Source organism: Wyeomyia smithii, chromosome 1, assembly GCF_029784165.1.
Source record: "Wyeomyia smithii strain HCP4-BCI-WySm-NY-G18 chromosome 1, ASM2978416v1, whole genome shotgun sequence".
Taxonomy (NCBI): Eukaryota; Metazoa; Arthropoda; class Insecta; order Diptera; family Culicidae; genus Wyeomyia; species Wyeomyia smithii.
Window position 1 is genome coordinate 34,917,204 of NC_073694.1, and position 21,306 is coordinate 34,938,509.

At 38.5% G+C, this 21,306-nt stretch overlaps 2 protein-coding genes across 2 annotated transcripts; one reads left to right on the forward strand and one right to left on the reverse strand.

The window, feature by feature from the left end:
• The first annotated feature begins 9,123 nt into the window (after positions 1 to 9,123).
• LOC129716686 (sphingomyelin phosphodiesterase 1-like) lies at positions 9,124 to 11,201 on the forward strand. Its single transcript, XM_055666521.1, has 4 exons — positions 9,124 to 9,255; positions 9,316 to 9,776; positions 9,828 to 10,799; positions 10,863 to 11,201. Exons 1-4 carry the CDS (start codon positions 9,141 to 9,143, stop codon positions 11,199 to 11,201), a joined length of 1,887 nt encoding a protein of 628 aa, XP_055522496.1. The 5' UTR covers positions 9,124 to 9,140.
• Positions 11,202 to 18,645: 7,444 nt separating this feature from the next.
• On the reverse strand, positions 18,646 to 21,078 carry LOC129718392 (sphingomyelin phosphodiesterase-like). Its single transcript, XM_055669155.1, has 4 exons — positions 20,900 to 21,078; positions 20,307 to 20,773; positions 19,271 to 20,245; positions 18,646 to 19,213 (listed from the first exon to the last, which is right to left on the reverse strand). The coding sequence occupies exons 1-4, from the start codon at positions 21,048 to 21,050 to the stop codon at positions 18,875 to 18,877; spliced, it is 1,932 nt and encodes a 643-aa protein (XP_055525130.1). The 5' UTR covers positions 21,051 to 21,078; the 3' UTR covers positions 18,646 to 18,874.
• Positions 21,079 to 21,306: the final 228 nt, after the last annotated feature.

Genomic DNA, 21,306 nt, shown 5'->3' on the forward strand with positions numbered 1-21,306 from the left:
TGTTTTCATGAGTCTCATGTAAAGTTCACGGTTTACCTGTGCTTTGCTTGCTGAGTTTGGCGGGAATGGCCTTGTTGGGACTGTAGCAATTTAGCTGTGGGCTAGATTGGGTGTTGGCTTAATTCAGATGTGAATAATGTTCAATTGATTGAAAGAAGTAAAATAATTAGAGCTTGGTAATCTTGGTCGTAGAACGGCTTAGAAATTTGTGTTTAAATTTTTTTTCATTCAGTAATACTGCCGTTTAAGCATTGGAATATTATGGAGGATTTTATATCTGTATTGACAAAACCAGTCCGTTTTTTTTTGCTTTCTGGTTTAATTGAAGTAATAACTAATTATCCAATAGATAAATCGTCTACCTCAAATCTTTGTAGGGGTAAGAGGCGGGACCATCATCATCATCATAATGTCTGGCATGATGACCTGGTGTTTATGCTGCAGCGATTCAACTTCACGATCTTCCTCGTGAAGATCATCAACAATTATCTGTCGAATAAATCATTCCAGGTCTTCCTCAACAACATTCTCTCTGATACATTTAAAGTAGATGCTGGGGTTCCACAGGGTACCCTTCTTGGTCCCATTCTGTTCAACATATTTAATTCAGATGCTCCTGGTGGCATCCTGTCTATGTTTGCAGACGACACTGCCATTCATGCTTGTCTTTTCTTCTCAGAAAATCTCTAGAGTGCAGGAGAACATACTTGCACTGCGGAAACAACTGCTTTCACACTAAAGAGCAAATCAACGCACATGCTAGAAGAGAACGACGAACGATTGTTATCTGGTGAGCTTCCAGAAAGCACCGCGGTGAAATCTGTACTTTCTCACACGTATGGACATTACGCACAATTATTACACAGCAGAGCTATCTGCGGTGCATTTTACAGTTTGCTAAAAAAATTCGTTCAAAGGTTTTTGTCGGGACAACACTAGATCTCGAAGTTTCATCTCGAAGTTAGAAATGCTAAGACACTTGATTGAGCTTGAGCTTGAGCTTGAACGACCGCACATTTTGTAGTTGCTCCTCCGTGATCGATCTGAGCTAGTGAAGTTGCACAAGGAACCACGTAAATGGCTACTTGGGATTAGTTTGCCATCTTCAGTGTACAACAATTCAGTAGCTACCGCTTTGTATAGATCGATAACGGCGCCGGCCACGTCCTTACGATCGTTGGGGTAAGAAAGGATATTGTAAGGAAGGAAGTGTAACAGGCGTTGTTGTCGAAGACCGAGTTTACCTCTGCATCTCCACGACGGTGACGGAGAGGAAAGGTTGCATCACCGCGGTAAGTGACGAAATCGAACTATGTTGCGCGCGAAGTTAGCTCATTACGAAGACGAAGGTATCTTTAATGTCAGTCACCGAGAATATATACGAGCGGCGCGCGTCAACCATCCACCAGCTGATGAATCCAAATATTTAAATATTTGTTTATGTCCGATTCCGAATACTCTCAAGAAAGCAAAGGCACTCCGGAAGACGCGATTTTTTGAGAGGTATACATTGTGTAGTTATTTCTTCGACTGAACGGTTAGACCACGACTAAGCTTATCCCTGCATCTCTACTCTGCGACGGAAAGAAAGGTTTGGGTTATTATGTCTCCTTGGCAAGTGATGGAATCGAATGATAATGCGCGCGAGGCTCGCATATTACGAATACGAACGGTGTGTATGTTTCTTATAAACCCCGCGATGCTTTATAAATGACGCGCGTGTAGATCAATAATTATACGAAGCATCTACGTATTTGATAAAAAATGTCTATTACCAAACTCGAATACCCGCAAGAGAGCAAACGCTCTTCAGTAGATGCGGTTCTTAAAAAGGTATGTATCGCGTATAATCCTGATATTTATTGCGAATAATGGTGATATTTGTGGCGATCAATTAAGATGTTTTTCGCGAATAATTATTTACGATACTTATCGAACAAACGGAACCATCTCTGAATCGCAATGTACTGGTATAGAAATAATGGACGGGCATTCTTCGAATAAATGATTTGGTATACGTCGGAAGTCACAACACACCGAAAATCTATAGATGAACAAAGCTCAACCGGGCCGAAGACACGTTCACCTAGACGCATTATGCACGACCGCTCTATTCCTTCTTACCGACGCATACGCGCGGAGACACGGTATTTCACGCCGATTATCTCTTACTTCTCGAATAATTTACTGAGAATAAAAACTGGCAAAGTTTCATACGTTCATAGCTAGAAAAATTATGAAAATGCAAATATGCATATCGAACAAGACCGAGTTCTAAGTAGATTTACAAAATGCCAAAACAATCGCAATCAAAATTTAGTTGTTACGCTGACCGACGAGATTTCAACAAAGTTAAAAAAAAAATCAATGCTTGTTTCAATAATTCAAAAGCTAGACAAATCATAAATCAAGGGCATAAAACTGGGCAAAATGTTCGTAACCGTCCGGTCGGGGCGCGATCGATAAATTTCTAAATTATATTGTAATGCTACCCATTCCGTCTTGTGAAAGCCAGGGTGTTCAAAGTTTCAAATCATCTTACCTATTGGAGCAATTCTGTCTATTCGAGTATAGACTTTAGCTAACGAAACGACTCCACAAAACCAGGATATAACAAAGCTCTATATACTGTATGCAATGCAACCAGATATGCATCTACTAAAAACAAAAAAAAAAAAAAAAACAAAAAAAAAATAAATAAAAAGACCCTCAACACATACTGCAAGCGATTACGCAAGAGAATTTCAAAAACGGCCTATTCGCTTGGCCACCGTCGTGCGAATCGAACAAAAAAAGGATGTGTACGTTAACATACGAGTCGCGTATAATTCTGATATTTAACGAATAATTACGATATTTTGTGGCGATTAATTACGATGTATTGTCCCGACCAATTAATTACGGTATTTATTGAGCGAACAGTCTTCGAATAAATGACCCGGTCCACCCCGGAAGTCACAACACACCGAAAAACCATGGATGAGCAAAGCTCACCCGGGCCGAAGACACGTTCACCCCGGAACGCTATGCACGACCGCTCTATTCCCTTCACCGACGCACGCGCGCAGGGACACGGTGTTTCGCGCCAACTACCAGTTAATTCTCGAATAATAAAGCTAAGATACCTACTGAGTATAAAAACTGGCAAAGTTTCAAGCATTCATAGCTAGATAATTCATAAAAATGCAAATATGCATACTAAACAAGACACAGTGCAATTTACAAAATGCCAAAACAATCGCAATCAAAATCCAGTTGCCATGCTGACCGACAAGATTTCAACAGATTTAATTTAAAAATGTCCATGTGTTTCAGTATTTGTTCAAAAGCTAGAAAAATCACAAAACAAGGGCACGAAACTAGTCAAAATGTGAAAGCTAGCGCACTCAAAGGCCTAAAACATCCCACCTATTGGAGCAATTCTGTCTATTCGAGTATAGACTCTAGCAAATGAATCGACTCCATAAAATCACGCTTTAACAAATCTCTATATACTGAGAGCAATGCAGCCAGATATGCATTTACCAAAAACGAAAAAAAAAAAAATTAATAAATAAATAGACCGCTTGATTGCGAAACGGCTAATTGACAACGCAGGCAGGGTATGTAAAGTATCCCTATCGACGTCAGTCCACGGCGCACACGACTGGCGAGACAACTCGATAGAACGCTAAAACTAAACAGCTTCAAAATCAGCCTATTCGAAGCTACAGAAAAAAAAAACAAAACTCTACCACGCGATGGCCACCGTTCGGATCGAACGAAAAAAGGATGTATGCGTTGCAGAGAAAGAGAGAAACTAAAACAGAAGGAATCGCAAACTCGCAACAATCCTTCAGTCTGCGCTCCTCAAGTTTTAGCACACACAGTAAGACCGAGGTCATACAGGAAACGATGCGGCTCGAGCATCGTCTTTCCCCACTTGTAGAAATAACCTCAACAGTCAAAACTGACGCGCGTCCGAAAATATCCCGAACTGTTTCAACGTTATTCGCGCCGCGCCGCATCATCCTCGGCCCAAGCGTCGAGGGAAAAACCCGATCAAAGCTAGAGAGAACAAAGTTGCTCTCTCTCGCCCTATTCCTTCTGCCATTCGAATAAAGAAGAACAAGCAAAATACTAATACTTATCGTGCGTCTTTCTCTGAGCTATGGTACCAGTCGAGGATCGTCGCATGGGTGCGACACAATCTTCCTGCACACGCGCTCTTCTTGCTACCTAAGTTCACATTTCACTCATACAAACACACGATAAGCGCTTGCGAGTCCGTGCGAGAAACGCGTTCCGCCACCGAGAACAGAGGGTTTTTAGCAATGGCTTCACTTTCACACCGGCAATACGAAACAGCCTTATTTCGCATAACCCTTTTCTCCACCCCTTACACTTATTAAAAAATTGTGATTACACTACCGAAACACTAATTGAAATGCGATTATGACACTTTTCGCAACAAGAACTCAATTGATCGGCGCGGACAAGAACTTAATTGATCGGCGCGGAGCAGAAAAAAACGAACCGCACGGGTCGAGCTCTTCCACCGAACTCTTAGAAATGCTAAGACACTTGATTTAAAAAAAAGTTTGATTTCCACAATTTGATATCGACGATTTCTATCCATTTTTTCATCGGTTGAAAAAGTGAAATTTTTACCGCTTCAAAGATACACAACCCGAAGTCGGATTGAGCTGTGATTTTGTATTAGGATTTGTTTCCGAGAAGACGACGTTTTTGAACCCTACTGTTGAACGAAATTCGAAGGAAAGGATTTTCCCATGTATTTCATTAGCACTCTGATAAAGAAGTAATGCAAAACCCTAACATGTAAAAAATGTTGAAGATCTAAGGCTCTACGAAGGCGGAACGGTGGTTGAATCCTTAAAACCCGCCTTTGATTATGCCACTGCCGATCACACTACACCAAAGATGGCGCTTCTAGTAACTGGACAGGTTGCTTACAATTTAATCCAGTGGGAAGTAAAAATAACTTATACAGGGTGATTGGTTCCTTGTTGGGAATATTTTAGGCATAAATAGAGAGCTATATTTGATAGAGAAAACTTTTCTACGCACATGCTTTAACGTTAATTTACTTATTCAACTTTGAAGTTTCTTGAGTACTGAATGATGCTTCATAACTCAGCAGAAGTGAGGATTCAGGATATAAGATTCGGAATTTTGGATTTGGGATTTCAAATGTTGAACTAAAGATTCGATAGTTGGGATTTGAGATTTGAGATTTAGTATAGGCATATGAAGTGAAAATTGACGAATAAGAATTAATGGTTAGAACCTCAGAATTGAGGATTAAGGATTCAGAACTCGTCTTGGCTTAGACCTAAAAGATAGATTTCATTATCCTAAGGTGCAACTGTTCTCCAGCGTAACTCGTGTTAATTTTTATGACAATCATGTCAGTGAGGAAAATGAGTTATCCAAAATTATATCGAAATTATTTCAACTTTGCCAATTTATTGCACGAAACTAATGATGAAGATAAGTATCTGCATTCTCAACCGCATAAACATGTAGTAATGCAGCCAGTAAATAATTCCACTGTCAATAGATTTTTTTTTCACATTTTCACATACAGTCGGACTCGATTATATACAGACTCGATTATATATTGACTCGATTATATATGATTCGATTATTTACAAAATTGTATATAGTCGAATCATAAAATATTTTTTTTTTCAATTTTCAATATAACTTACCTAAAGCAGCAATGTCGTATAGGGATCGTCCAAAAATACGTAACGCTTGGGGGAGGTAGAGATCTGACGAAACGTCGCAATCAATACTAAAAATTTTGAAGATCTATACAAAGAGCGTTACCTAGAGGAAAGAGGGGGTCGAAAATAGTTTTTATTTACGGTACGTAATTAATGAACGTTCCCTTCAGTCCAATATGACGTAACGCAACATTTTTTGACCCAAAACGTTGGTTTTTGAGCCATAATGTTTCAAGTAAAGTAAGGCTGATCTGAAACAGAAATATCGCGAGGGAACGAATTATGTAACGTTCAGGAAACGGGAAAGAGTGTTGGGTTGGCAAAGTGTTGCAATACATACGGAAAATTTAAACATAAAGCACGGTAAAGGGGGAAAGGAGATCAACAATAATTATTCTTGCGTTACGTTATAAATAAGCGCTTCCTTATTGATTCATAAAAGTCCGTTCAAATGTTACATAACGCAAGCAGGGCTGAGGAAATTTTACATGCCTGGTGTGCTAAGTACACGCCGTGTAGTGTTTCTATGCAAAAGTGGCACCCGTGCAGCACGGTGTAGCGTTCTTGCCATGGCTGACTGCAATAACATAAAGAGTAACTACGAAATCTATACATACATTAATTTTTGTAAGAAAGGTTTTTTTGCGACTTTAAGGGGGTTAGTCAAAAAAATTCTACTTATTTATTTAAAAAAAACAAAAGATGTATGCAATATAAACAAAAAAAAAATTTTTTTGCGACTTTTTGCGACTTTAAGGGGGTTAGTCAAAAAAATTCTAATTATTTATATAAAAACAACAAAGGAGGTATGCAAAATAAACAAAAAAATTTTGTTCTGATTCGATTATATATAATATATTTTTGTAAGAAAGGTTTTTTGCAACTTCAAGGGGGTTAGTCACAAAAATCCTACTTATTTATTCAAAAACAACAAAATATTTATGCAAAATAAACAAAAAAAAATTTTTTTTTCTGATTCGATTATATACAGGATTCGATTATATACAGTGAAAATTTTTCGGAGACAGTATATAATCGAGTCCGACCTGTATACTCTGTCAATAGATTGGAGCTGAAAAAAATTTTCATTTTCTGCTTGTTCGTTGAAAATTGAAATGAAGTTTCCCCTTCACTAACAATCTATTGCTAACAGTGAAAATTTACAACGCTGATGCTAAATTGTGAATTTCAAACTCGAGTTATCAAATTCTATACTCTACATCCCAAATCATAAATTCCAAATTCTAAATCCCAAATTCCATATCTCCTTCATCATCCTGAAACCTTTTTTTTCGTAATCCCTTATCTTCGATTCGTAATTCTAAACCCTAGTTCGTAAATATTCAATCCTAAATTCTGAATCCTAAATCTTAAATGCCGAATCATAGCTTTCAAATACTGATGCACTCAATTCCGAAACTTAAGCCCCGAAATCTATAATATCTCAAAAAATCTCAAGGCTCAATTCTTCAAATTCTTCATTTTTACCGTCTAGATCCCCAGTATTTCATGCTGAAACTTAAATCCTTAATCCTAAACCAGAAGTCCAAAGTTCTTTATCCGTAACGTTATATTCTAAAATCCTGAATAATTGAAGCATAATTCTGTATACTTAGCCCTAAGTCCAAAGTCCTAAATCTTATATCTCCAATCCCAAATTTTCAATATTTTCAAACCTTATACTCGAAGCCTTATCGCACCGTTAATCTCGGATCTGGAATCCTAAATTTTCAGCCTCAAATGCTCCCGAATCTAAATATAAATAATACATTGTAGATCTTGTATCCTCACATCTCCCAGATGGTCTCGAGGTACGATGCTGTCTAACAAGCCAGTCGTCGCAGGTTCGAGTCTCGACTCGGGAGAGACTGTTAGTGTCACTAGGATCGTAGCGCTAGCCCCGCAATTGTCCTGTACACTAAACAGTCGGCTGCGAAGTCTGTGTATAAATAAACAGAAGGTCAAGTTCCGAATCCGGAATGTAGCACCAAGGCTTGGCTTGGCTTGGCTAGACTTTGCTTCCTTAATCACAAATTTCAAATGAAAAATCGAAAGTCCTAATTCTAAATCGTGAATCGTGAATCCCGAATCTTTAATCCTTTAATCCTTAAATCCTAAATGCTCAATCTCAAATCCTAGGCTCTAAAACCTCAATTATGAATCCTAAAATCTATAATTCTAAATCCTGCATTACAAATCTAGAATCGTGAGTTCCAAATCCTTAACTTAAAGTGCTGAATTTCAAATAAAAAATCCCAATTCGCAAATCCTTCTACTAATTAAGATACCCTGAAGTTTACCTTATCCTAAAGCCTGAGTCCAAAATCCTAATTCCCTAATCCAAATTAATTAAAAACAGACAGTGTGTGCAGCTGGGAAAGCGAAAAATTAGCGTATTGATAATATGATACAGACTTGGAAAAATATACCACATCCAGACGGGACTTGAACCCGCAATCTCCTTGTCTCCGGTATGGTGTTTTGACCAATTAAACTACTGGGACGGCGGTAAAGTTCCCACAATCTATATTCACATTCCACTACCGACTCATTCTATTACTAATCCAATTTTTTTTCGTATTTCTCAATCTGTCATCCTCAAAGCTAGATCTTCGATTAGAAATTGATATTTTTTTCTTAGATAAAATTGGATCGGATCGGATATCGGATATCCAAAATCTGCAACAATTGAAAGCTCATATCTAAAAGTTAAAATTTGTTATTATTATTATTTGTTATTTGATATATAAAATTCAAAATAGGAATTCTAGAATTTGATATCAGCGATCTTAATCGAAATTCCTGAGATCTATAAGTCCAAGTCGAGAAGCTGAAATTCAAATGTTAAAATTTATCAATCGAGATCCTAAAAATTACAAAGTTTGACTTCAAAAAAACCGCTGGAATAGGAGAATCTTAACTAAGAAATCCACATCTTCAGATTAAAAATAAGGCACTTTAAATCGGACATTTGAATCATAATTCCAAAATCCAGCATCGAAAACCCTAATAATTTAAAATTAGCTTTTAGATATTTGATTTTTTATTAGTTTTTTTTTTCTCAAGAAAATGTCAAAACTTTGAAATGTTTGCTATCGTGCAAAAACCCTCCGAAAATCGTGAGAAGATAGCAGTTGCATCTTGCATCGCGTTATCAGCATTTGTAGTAAAATGTCCACAATATCAAACCGTCAAACGTATCAGAGCAAATATTTTACTATTTCGGTCTCATCAAATGATAATTTCAGTACATAGGAAAACGACAAAAAGAGAAAAAACAAACATAAACAAACATTGTTCCGATAATGTCGACAAGTCTGTCCAGCCCGAATTGCTAGTTTATTGTGTATAAAAGTTAGCGTTTCGGTATATCAACCAGCAGTCTAGTGAAAGTCCTCGGCAGACGGGATGAAGCTAACAATTGCAGTTTGGATAAATGTTTTACTTGTTGTAACCATGGATGGATATCAAGTAAAACCGAGGGATTTCCAGCAAATGGTGAGCTCAATGGAGCAACAATACGGTTGGTAGACTACTTGAACTGCTTTCGATTATCGAAGTTCCAACACTATTTCACTTACAGAAGACATTCAAGAGGAGTTCCAGAAAGAATTTCGGACGTGGCAGCAGACGGGTGAGAAAACAGTTCGATTACAGCAAATACTCGATGGTTGGAAGTTTACAGGGCAAGATCGCCGCGAATATTTAGAAGATTTTCCGCACGAAAGACAAACAGCGATGTGCGTTCTCTGCCGTTCCGTTGTATCCCAGATCATGCAGATGCGTTCGAATGGGACAGGCAGGGCGGACCTGTTCGCTACAGTTTACGAGCTGTGTACCACGCTGCAAATTCAGGAGTCAGACGTTTGCTTTGGAGTGATTGATATAAATATTGATATTGTTTTGCATATTTTCGATGAACGGCCAAACCTGGGAGCGGATGTCGTATGTGGGGTGATCTTACAATCGTCGTCGTGTGTTTTTGATGCTCCCGAGTTTACCGACTGGTCAGTTAATGTAGACCCCAATGGGAAACCAGTTACGGTAGGTTTGTAGTGAAAAAATCGGTTCAAATCTAATATAGACACGTTTTAGGAGTCGAAACACTTCCCGAACGCGAGAAGCGAAAACGACATCAAGATAGTGCAAATCACTGATATGCATTACGATCCAAAATACGAAGCCGGTTATAATGCCAACTGTAACAAGCCGACCTGCTGTCGAAACGATCAAGGAATTCCAGAGGATCCGGAAGACGGTGCTGGTTACTGGGGAGATCTCCGATATTGCGATTCTTCTTGGGCCTCCATCGAAGACGCTATCGATCATATTGTTGAGGAGCATCCAGATGCTGCCTACATCTACCAGACGGGAGATATAGTGGATCATGGCGTATGGGAAACGTCGTTTGGCCACAACATTCGTACTATGAATAGGTTCCACAACAAACTGCTGGAAGCTTTCCCGGATAAACCCGTTTACAACACTATAGGTAACCACGAACCCCATCCACTGAATGTATTCGCACCGAGTACTGTGAGTCGCCAAGATTTATCCGTAAGTTGGCTTTACGAATACTTGGCGGATGTTTGGGGTCACTGGTTGCCACGATCGACTAGAACCTCAATCCTCCAAGGCGGATTCTACACGGCGTTGGTTCGGCCGGGCTTGCGAGTGGTTGTTCTCAACAACCAGGATTGTTATAACATGAATTGGTGGATTATGTGGGATCCGGGATATCTTGCAACCCAACTTCAATGGTTGCATGATGTTTTGTTGCTTGCAGAGCGGAATGGTGAGAAAGTTCATCTACTAGCACATATTCCGTACAGCTCATATGGGTCGATTTATTTCGTTTGTCAACGGGAGTTCCGACGCATCGTCGAACGCTTCCACGATACTATAAGTGCACAGTTTAATGGTCACACCCATAAGGATGAGATTAATGTGTTTTACTCGCGAGAAAACCCACAGCACGCCATTAACGTTGCGTGGAATGGAGGCAGTCTAACATCTAGTCATAATAATCTGAACTATGTTGTGTATTATGTAGATCCAGAAACTTACGTGAGTTGTCATTCAAAGTCTAAACTACAGTTTAGTTGGTAATGTCTTTTGTACTCTTCACAGCAAGTAACCGATTTCGAATCCTACATCTTCAACCTAACGGACGCCAATCGATTTCCGGATCGAAGGCCAGAGTGGTACAAAGTTTACTCCTTTGCCGACGCTTTCGGAATGCACAACCTAAGTCCAGCGGAAGTTGATACCGTGGTGAAACGATTCGGAACACCGGCTGGACGAAGCGAACTTCGAAAATATTGGGAGTTCACGATGAAGATGGGAGATTTGACACTGGCAGCCGGGTGCGATGATGACTGTTTGCTTAACGTCCTATGCAGGGCTGTTCTAAGCGAGCTGAATGACGATGTAAAGTGTGATGAACTGAGAGAAACATTTTTCGATTGAGTGGGCTTGGAGAACAATTTCGAAACTAAAGATTCAAATAAATTTGGTTCACTCTGAGCTACCTAGTTCTCTATTTTAATTCTGAGTTGGTAAAAATAGACAGCTTTGAACCAAGCAATAAGTAAACCTGTCAATGAAAAATATTGAGGACTATTTAAAATCAATGAAACTTGAGCATTTCATACGAAAATTTTATTATAACGTTTTGTGATGGGTGACAATTTAAATTTTGAATTTTTTGGAGGTTCTCATACTCTCACGCTCAAAGAAAAATGGAAGTGTTAATGTTTAAGTACTATTTCTCTCCTCTTTTTACTAGCGCTGGCGTCGAAACTAGTAGCATTGCGCAAGCGTATTGTACAGTTCTATGATTGAAAATAAAAACGAAAATGTTCCGTTTTCAACCGTGTATAGTTCACAAGGATGCTGTACTGTAAGGTTGGTCAAAATAATGTACAGAATGGACGTCGTTTCCTTTGTCGTGATTTGAACAACACCTCGAGAGAATGGGATGCTGCAAAAAAGTTCAAATGTACACGTACATCTGCAAAGCGTAAAAAAAGTTGAGGAAAGGTCCAGAAAGAATACACAAATACACTGAAGAACAGGTTTCGACGATGGAATAATATGCTGTGGGATAGTTCAATTTTTTTCTGGAGAATGACTTGTTCGGACGACTCATTTCCCTCTCTCGATCCCAACGACGATTCTTCAAGTTTAAACATAAGTTTGAACAAAAAGTGATGGTGTATATTGCCATTTCTGCGGGAAGTATTTTCAATCCAACAGTGAGCGTCATTCGACGTAGTAGTCATCGATTCTGGAAAACATCCACACACGTACACACCCACACACAAACATATACACCAATACATGCACACATGCAGAAAATGCTCGTTTCGTCGAACTGAGTCGAGTAGTATATGACATTCGACCATTTGGATCACTTTTCTACCTTTTAATTAGCCAGTGATCGTTGGGAGAAAGTTAATATGTTTACTTTCATTATGTGATTTCACATTTTTCTGAACAACGGACAAAGTTACAATCCGAATACAATGAAACTCAATAGCAACTTATGGGGCAACTAGACCTTTCATTTGACACTAATTTTGTGAAAATCGGTTCAGCCATCTCTGAGAAAAATGAGTGAGTTTAAAAAACATCAGGATAACTTTTCTTTACATAACTTTTGAACGATATGTTCAATCATAACGAAATTTAAAAGTTAAGGGTTTTGAAGACAGCCCGATCATTTGAAACCAGTTTTATTGAAATCGGTTATGTGGTTTCTGAGATATTGATGTTTCGTGATTTTTACATTTTGATACATAACCTCTAAACTAAAAATCCAATTACAATGAAATTCAATAGCAACCTATGGCACAACTAGACCTTTCATTTGCAATTAATTTCATGAAAATCGGTCCAGCCATCTCTGAGAAAAGTGAGTGAGAAGAAAAAGTTGCACATACACACACACACACACACACACACACACACACACACATACACACATACATACATACATACAGAAAATGCTCAGTTCGTCGAAAGGGGTCGAGTGGTATATGACATTCCGCCATTGGGACCACTTTTATACCTTTGGTTTTTCCAATTATTGCTATACCTTTCTAGGAGAAATGCAAAAAAAAACCGTAACCGAAGTAGTGCCATATCTTATGTCATTTAGGATTAAGAATTAGGAATTTAAGATTTTGGGTTTTGTATTTTGGATTTGAGATTCAGGATTTAGGTTTTTAATTTGGAAATTAACGACTTAGGATTATGGAACTGAATTTCTGTTTTTAGCAGCGGCTTTTACCCGTTAACATTCCCGTCGGGATGCGGTATATTTTTCCAAATCTGTGTCATATTTCCAGTTCGCTTATTTTTCGCTTTCCCTACTGCACACATTGTCTGCTTAATAAACTTGAATGTTAACGGGTAAAAGCCGTTGTTTTTTTTTTTATTCTCGCTTATTTTTCGTCGGTCAAGTTCCACCACTGTTGTTGTGGCCAATCACCGACGCCCAGGGAGGCGACTCCACACCCAGGACCCTAACTCACGACCCGTTGATTAACGGACCGGCGCCAATGGCTTTACTTCCTCATGCGATGGAAGGCGTGATCCCAGAGATTTTTCGCCTCAGAAAATCTCCCGGTGTCGGCTAGGATTGAATCTAGACCAGTTTGGGTTGGTTGTGAGTGGATCACGCCACCTCACAACCATCGACACCTATGTCGGCGGTGGGATTCGAACCCAGGCGTCGAGCGTGGTTGGCGGAGACTTTACCAACCACACTGGGCCCCCGCTATAAAAAGCCGTTGTTAAAAAGAGAAATTTAGTTCGAAAAATTTAGCCCTGCGGAGCACCTTCCGTTGTTGTGTCGCACTTGCAAGCACGACTCAGACTGACTTTGGTATCGATCACACTGGTCTATAAAAGTTATCAGCATCAGCTGACTCTTCTGTGTGTGATGAGACATTCTTTTCAGTCTATAAATAATGCTTGCACAGGAGTGTGTGTAGTTAGGGATGAGCAATAGAATAAGTCGGCAGTGGAATGTGATACGCATGAAGGTTGTGGAACAGTACAACCGTCCCCCGTAGTTTAATTGATGAAAACACCATGCTGGAGACAGGGAGATTGTGGGTTCATGTCCCATCGGGATGCGGTATATTTTCCCAAATCTGTGTCATATTTCCAGTTCGCTTATTTTTCGCTTTCCCTACTGCACATATTGTTTGCTTAATGAAATTAGTATTATGAATTTGGGATTTAGGATCAACGATTTCGAATACAAGATTGAGGATTCATCATTCACAATTTTGAGATTGGGATTTAGGTTTCAAGATTAGAGACTTTTAAGGTAGAATTTTGCGGTGTGTGTAGTTGATACAGCCGGCAGTGGAATGTGATACGAATATACACAGGGCCGGCGTCACACGATTCTCTCGATTGGGTAGCAAAGAATTGGGGAGGGTTCACGGGTGGCAAAGACTTAGTCAGAGGGCGACCTACTGATACCTTAACAAACTTTTTCGTAAAACAACAGGGTGCCAATAAAATGTATAAGAAAAAATTGACCTTCGAATTCCGCTCAAAGGTTTTGTCTTCTCGAAAAACATCTCCATCTTGAAAAAGCTGAATATGAATATAGAATCGCCATGTGGTTGAGCCGATTCTAAACAATTGCAGTTTTTTGATAGTTTCTGATTCTGCTCAAATCAGGGAGAAACTTTTTTCTTTATGAAAATCTTAGTATTGTCATGACTAGTCAAAGAAAACTAACGAATTCGGAAACGATTTGAAGAAACTCGAGAAATCTGTCGAAATCTGTCAAAATCTGTCAAAGACACCATACTTCAATCTGTCTTTTTTAACGGACTTATGTGGAGTTTTCCTCAGATTACCACTAAAAATCAGTTTTTTCAATATAACTTTTAATAGTGATTTTCTATAATCTTTCAACGTTCTACAATGTTATTAGTAATAACAAAACAAACAGTGTCTGCGTAGAAAGTTTATTTTTATCTCCCATATTTCTCTGGTTATTGACGTTTTTTAATAGAACAATGCAATAATTTACTAACAGATATCTTCAAAATCTGCAAATATCTGCAGACTAAACCATTTTTATATTAAAGTATAACTAAAACATCATTTAATCCAGATATAGGCATTTGTTTCTCGCTGACTCTTGTGTTTATATCTGTAAGTAAATTGGTGCATTATTTTAATAGAAATCTTCAATAACTAAAGAATTATAAGAGATAAAAATATAGATAAAAATTTTAGAAAATCACTATAAAAATTTATATTGAAAAAAATATTTTTAGGGGCAATCTAAAGGAATCTTAAAAATAGCTTATTTAAATTGGCAGATAGAAATATGGTGGCTTCAATAAAGATTGTTTGTTATAAAACATGTTGAAACATTCCTCAGTAAAGTGGATTTTGATATGCAAAAATGAGAAAAATAAAATACGTTTCACTCTTTTGGCTGGATTAATCATAAAACTCTGACTTTTATAAAATGAAGAATAATTAACAAAACAACTTTGCTGAAGACACTATGGCTCCAATTTTTCAATTTTTTTTTTGAGTAAATAAGTGTGAATTAGTGCATTATTTAAATAGAAATCGTCAATAACTAAAAAAATATGGGAGATACAATTAAACTAACTTCGAAGAAATTGTTCGTTTTGTTATAGGAAACAATTATATAGAACATTGAAAAATTGTAGAAAATCACTACTAAAAGTAATATCGAAAGAACTGATTTTTAGAGGCAATCTGTAGAAAACTGCATATAAGTCCATTAAAATAGGCAGGTAGAAGTATGGTGTCTCTGACAAAGTTGTTTCTTATGAAATGTGCTACAACTTTGCCGAACACGATGAATTTTTATATGGAAAACATGAAAAAAGTAAAATTCTCTTTTCACTGTCAAGTGGATTGATCACAAAACTGTAGCTTCTATAATATGGAGAATAATTAATGGAACAACTTTACTGAAGACACTATGGCTCTAAAATCAAGTTTTCTGGGTCAAAATAATTTCGATCACGTTTTTACAGCTTTGGAAGCAGTGTGCGTCGGCCCTGAATATAAATTCTGGAGCAGTTACATCGTCCCAGTAGTTTAATTGGTCAAAATACCATGTCGGAGATAAGGAGATTGTGGGTTCAAGTCCCGTCTGAATGCGGTATATTTTTCCAAGCCTGTATCATATTTCCAGTTCGCTTATTTTTCGCTATCTCAGCTGCACTCACTGTCTGCCTTTAATGAAGTAGAATTTAGTTTATAAAATTTGTTACATGGAGTTTGGCATTAATCGAATTAATGAATTAGAATGTAGAATTTAGGATTCGATATTGAAGTCTTAAGCGTCGTACACAAATTACGTTACGCTAAGAACCTAGATTTTTAGACTTGCTCCCCCCCTATGTAACGATAAATATCGTTCGATATGACTCCTCCCCTAAAATTACGTAACACTGAACAACCTGCCTCCCTCCAAATTGACGAAATAAATAAATAAATGCTTTTCGATAAGAATAAGTAACGCTGACTAGCCCCCCCCCTCTTCATGCGTTGCGTAATTTGTGAACGACGCCTTAGGATTAAGATTCATGATTCGGGCTTTGGAGCTTATGTTCTGGCATTTAGGATTACACTGGTCAACATAGGAGCACTCCAGAAGTAGTGATGTCCGATTACTTCTCGATTAATCGAGTTAATCGATTATTTGCGGAAATATTCGATTAAGTTTTAATCGAATAACTGACTTTTCGATTATTGAATAATCGAATAGTTGACCCCGATTATTGTTCGATCATAGTTCAACTTTGTCCAAAAATGGACAAATTGGTAATGCCAGCGGTTAAGAAAACACGAGAGGTTTCGAAACCTCTGTTCTCACTTATTTTATATTATCCATTTAGCTGAAAATTGCAGTTGTCGACTGGCGACAATTGATTTTACTCGCATGCCGCACATTATACATTGTACCTTACGTCGCAAATAGTGCGCTATCTAGCGCATCTGTTGTGCTATACAGCGCATTACATCCCACGTAAGGATATTTAAAGTCGCGATTTCGATTTAGTGCTGCGACGTTGATATTTCATTCAAAATTATAAAAATGCGCGCACGAACGAAAACTAAACTTTTTTTTTGCGTGTTCACAAACAAAACTCTTGGCGTCGCGACTAAGAAGTTGAAAAAGATTTAAAGGGCTGTTCGCACTTACGCAAACTCACATAAGCGATTGTTAAAATATGTGTGAGTGCCAGAGATAAAATATTTCCTTTCCTCTTTTTCGCATGCAAGAACCGAACGAATTCGCGTTGACCCAATTATAGTATGGAACCGAACTCAAGGACAGATTCCAACGCTTCATAAAATACCGATGAAATACATGCCAGTTCTAGGAACATCCGTTCCTTCAGATGTCTATTCAGCAAAGCCGGTCAAACGATTACAAAGCTGCGAAATCGGCTCCCAAGACCCCAACTAGAAATGTTCCTAATCTAACACTTGATAGGAGAGGATGCATGGTTCTTCTGACGGCACCTACTCACGTCACAGGGTGTCTAGGGAGTAGGGACATTCATTGTCATTCGAATGTTTAGCATTCTTGAGATAAATGTTTCTTTTCTCGCTTTTCAAACGTTAACAAGTAAATTTATATGGTGGTTCCTATTTATTGATTCGTTTGCCTAATGTTTAGGATGTAGGATTCGATCACTTAAATCTAGTGTAAAGTTTTTCGTACAGCAAAATCACTTGCAAACAATTGCAAAACTGAAGAATTGAATGAATCGGAAAAATACTTTCTCGAAAATTCATAAAGAATTAGGCTAATTGAATTATTAAATATATCACATAAGTTGACGCCCTTCGGTAATAGCTAGGGGCGCCAAAATTCATAAAAATGTTTTATTTTATTTTATTTTTATTATTTTTTTATATTTTTTTATGGTTTAATATAATTTTTTCCGGTCTGAGCTTTTGGAATGAACTTTTTTCATTTTGCTGACCAGTGTTATCAGCGCGATACATGTCTTTTGACGTCACATTTATGATTTAGGAATTGGAATTAAGCATGTGGGATTTGAGATTTTCGATATATTATTCAGTATTTATAATTTAGTATATTTAGTATAGGGATTCAGGATAGGATCTAGGATGTCATGACTGGAGACTTAAAAATGAATATTCAGGATCAAAGATTTAAGATTTAAGATTTAAGATTTTCGATTGGATCTCAAATCTAAGATTCAAATTTTTGAATTCGAAATAAAGGATTAAAGGGTTGGGATTTGAGCTTTGGGATTAAGGATTTAAATTCTTGGATTCTTGGAATTAGAATTTAATATTGGGATTTAAAATTTGGAACTTATTTTTTTTTATCAAAACAAAATATATAGTTCACAACTAAACACATAAAAATCTCAAATCACAAAACCAAAATCCTAACTACTTAATCATGGATCCTCGAATCCTATATCCTCAATACTTAATTCTATTTGTGATTTAGAATTTAGATCACAAATAGAATTTAGTATTAAAAAGCTTCCTTCTCTTAAAAGAATCGAATTTTCTCATTAAATTCGTATCCTTATACTTAACATTCTTGACTATGCTCTACTAAATATGGAATTTGAAATCCAAAATCCAAACTTAAAATTCTAAAAGTGTCGAATTTTGGATTGCAAAACATCAGATAGATAATTCCAATAAGGGTTTCAAATTTTAAGTTTCAAAATATTGAAGTAAACATTAGATGTATTGACTATATGATCGATAGTTCGGTTTTGAAGTTGTTTGCATTGCAGGTTTAGTACTTCTGAACTTTCGATTCAAAGTTCAGAAAGGTTTTTTGTTAATTATGATATTCTTCAAAGCAATTTCTGTCGGTCATAAAGCGGAGATGTACATTGCAAATTGCACATTTATTGGGCGTCCTGTTTCCTCAATTATTTGACCGTTGAATTTTTTATAACTCTCCCTATGACGTGTGCAGCACACATTCTATTTTGAAATTTAATATAAAAATTACACAAAACATTAAAGTAGGAAAAGAAAATCACCAATTCAAAATTTGGGAAGCCCGCTTCCCCTGATCCTCAAGGGAGGTGATTTTTAACACCCTCATTCCCGGCTCAATCGAAAAAGGTCTCCCTCAGTTCGTCACATTTCCGATTATCTCCGCGTTCCACATAGACAATATCGCACAGGGTATTCAGCAAGCAGTTATCGTCGCACCCTCGCTCCAGTTCCGGATCACCCATCTTAACGGTAAACTGCCAGTACCGAGACAGCTCGGTTCGTCCGGCGGGTGTTCCCAACCGCTTCATCATCGTATCCGCCTCGGCCGGACTGAGATTGTGCATCTGGAATTCCTCCGCAAACGAGTACAGCTTAACCCATTCTGGCCGTCGATCCGGAAACTGGTTTGCCTCCGTTAGGTTGAAGATGTACGATTCGAAGTCGGTTACTTGCTGCAATGGAACTGTATTTTAGGACTTGATAATTTAAGTGAAAATGGAAAACCTTACGAAAGTCTCCGGATTAACATAGTAAACCATGTAATTCGGATTAACGAAGCTGTAGGGAGTCGCACTGCCTCCGTTCCAGAGAACGTTGATAGCATACTGGGGATTTTCCAATGAGTGATAAATGTGAAACTCATCACGATGGGTATGACCACTGAACTGAGCACTGATGGTATCGTAGAACCGTTCGACGATGCGTCGGAATTCGCGCTGACAGGGGGCAAATATCGAACCTGCTGAGGCGTATGGAATGTGAGCCAAGAGATGCACTTTCTCGTTGTTCTGTTCTGCAAGCAGCAAAACGTCATGCAGCCACTGAAATTGGACGGTAAGATGGTTCGGATCCCACAGTATCCACCAATTCATGCTATAGCAATCCTGGTTGTTTAGAGCAATAATTCGTAAACCTGGACGCACCAGTGTGGTGTAGTATCCACCTTGCAAAATGGTATTTCTGGTAGATCTGGGAAGCCAGTGTTCCCAAACATCTGCCAGATAGGTGTACAGCCAGTCTATTGAAAGATCGGGCCGATTGGCGGCATTTGGTGCGAATATGTTGGTCGGATGCGCCTCGTGATTACCGATAATGTTGAAAACTGGTTTGTTCGGGAAAACTTCCAGCAGTTTGTTGTGTAGCTTGTTCATGGATTGGATGTTGTGACTAATGGAAGTTTCCCAGACTCCGTGGTCGATTATATCTCCGGTGTGATAAATGTAGTCGGCATCGGCGTGGTTTTCGGCCATATGATTAATCACCTCCTCGACCGTGTCCCACGGAGTGTCGCAATCTCGGTAGTCACCCCAACGACCGGCACGGTCTTCGATGTTATCCGGGATGCCGAGATCACTTCGGCAACAAACTGGCCGACCGCAGTTGGCATTATGATCCATGCGGTAGTTCGAGTCGTAATGGAAGTCAGTGACCTGCAGGATTTTAATATCGTTTGGACCTCGAGCGCTAGGGAAGTGTTTGGATTCCTAGAAAATAATTTAAATCAATTTGAGATTTGATTTCGATTTTTTTACTAGAACCGCTTACGGTTATAGGAGGGCCGTTGGGATCAACATTCACCGTCCAGTCAGTGAAGGCAGTGTTGTTGATTGTGCAAGCTGAGTTTTCAAAGAGCACCCCGCAAACGCTGCCCGCATCCAGCTGCGGACGATCATCGAAGATGTGAATAAAAAAGTCTATGTTAACGTCGATTGCACCATAGCAAATGTCCGCCTCCTGAATTTGGAGCATTGTGCATAACTCATATGCGATATTGAAGAGTTCCTCCCGCGTGGCTCCCTCCGCACGTTGCTCAATCAGCTGTGAAACGAGCGAGCGACAAATCACGCAAAGGGCTTCCTCCCTTTGAATGGGAATATCCCGACGTGACATAAGATACCGGCGGTCTTCCTTCGTGAACTTCCAAATGTTCATAATGTTCATCAATTGCTGTGACTTCAAGCCGGTGCGATGAAACTGTTGAAATTCTTTGTGGAATTCCTTTTCCAGTAGATCTGTTTACAAACGATAAGACAATAACCGCTGATGATCAGCTCGGGCATTACACTTATGGGCTGATTAACTTGAGATGATTTGAAATGTACAACATGTGCCAATTAAAAATACATTCTGCCACTAACCGTTTCCAATAAGTTGCGTTTGTTGCACACGGTCATGATTCACCCGTCTTAACTGATTTTCACGCCCGAAAACGGTGGTCGCCATTAGAACTGCCACCAGCAATGTTGTAATAAGTAGTTTCATATTCGCACTCTTTCCCTTGTCCACCATCAATCAAAACACTCAACTTGCAGTGAAGCCGCTAGACAGACTCAATGCAGCTCGATTGGCGTCGGTCACTTTTATAGAAACAAGATGCCGCAATTTCTTATCGCGAAAGTATGTAACACTTATCGCCTTACGATCGATCTACAAGCCATCGCCGCATGGATGGGTAGAAATTCGGTAACCTCCAGCGAGCAAAGAAAGAAAAAAAGGTTGTTCCTTGCCAAAAATATCGAGACACTGACACCGGTATTGCATATTA

Excerpts from the sequence above, each read along its gene's own strand:
- LOC129716686 (XM_055666521.1), top strand. The coding sequence starts at position 9,141 with ATGAAGCTAACAATTGCAGTTTGGATAAATGTTTTACTTGTTGTAACC. Across the intron at positions 9,777-9,827 it reads CCAATGGGAAACCAGTTACG|GAGTCGAAACACTTCCCGAA; the intron begins GTAGGTTTGTAG and ends GACACGTTTTAG. Across the intron at positions 10,800-10,862 it reads ATGTAGATCCAGAAACTTAC|CAAGTAACCGATTTCGAATC; the intron begins GTGAGTTGTCAT and ends TACTCTTCACAG.
- LOC129718392 (XM_055669155.1), bottom strand. The coding sequence starts at position 21,050 with ATGGTGGACAAGGGAAAGAGTGCGAATATGAAACTACTTATTACAACA. Across the intron at positions 20,774-20,899 it reads AACGCAACTTATTGGAAACG|ATCTACTGGAAAAGGAATTC; the intron begins GTTAGTGGCAGA and ends GTTTGTAAACAG. Across the intron at positions 20,246-20,306 it reads CCAACGGCCCTCCTATAACC|GAATCCAAACACTTCCCTAG; the intron begins GTAAGCGGTTCT and ends ATTATTTTCTAG.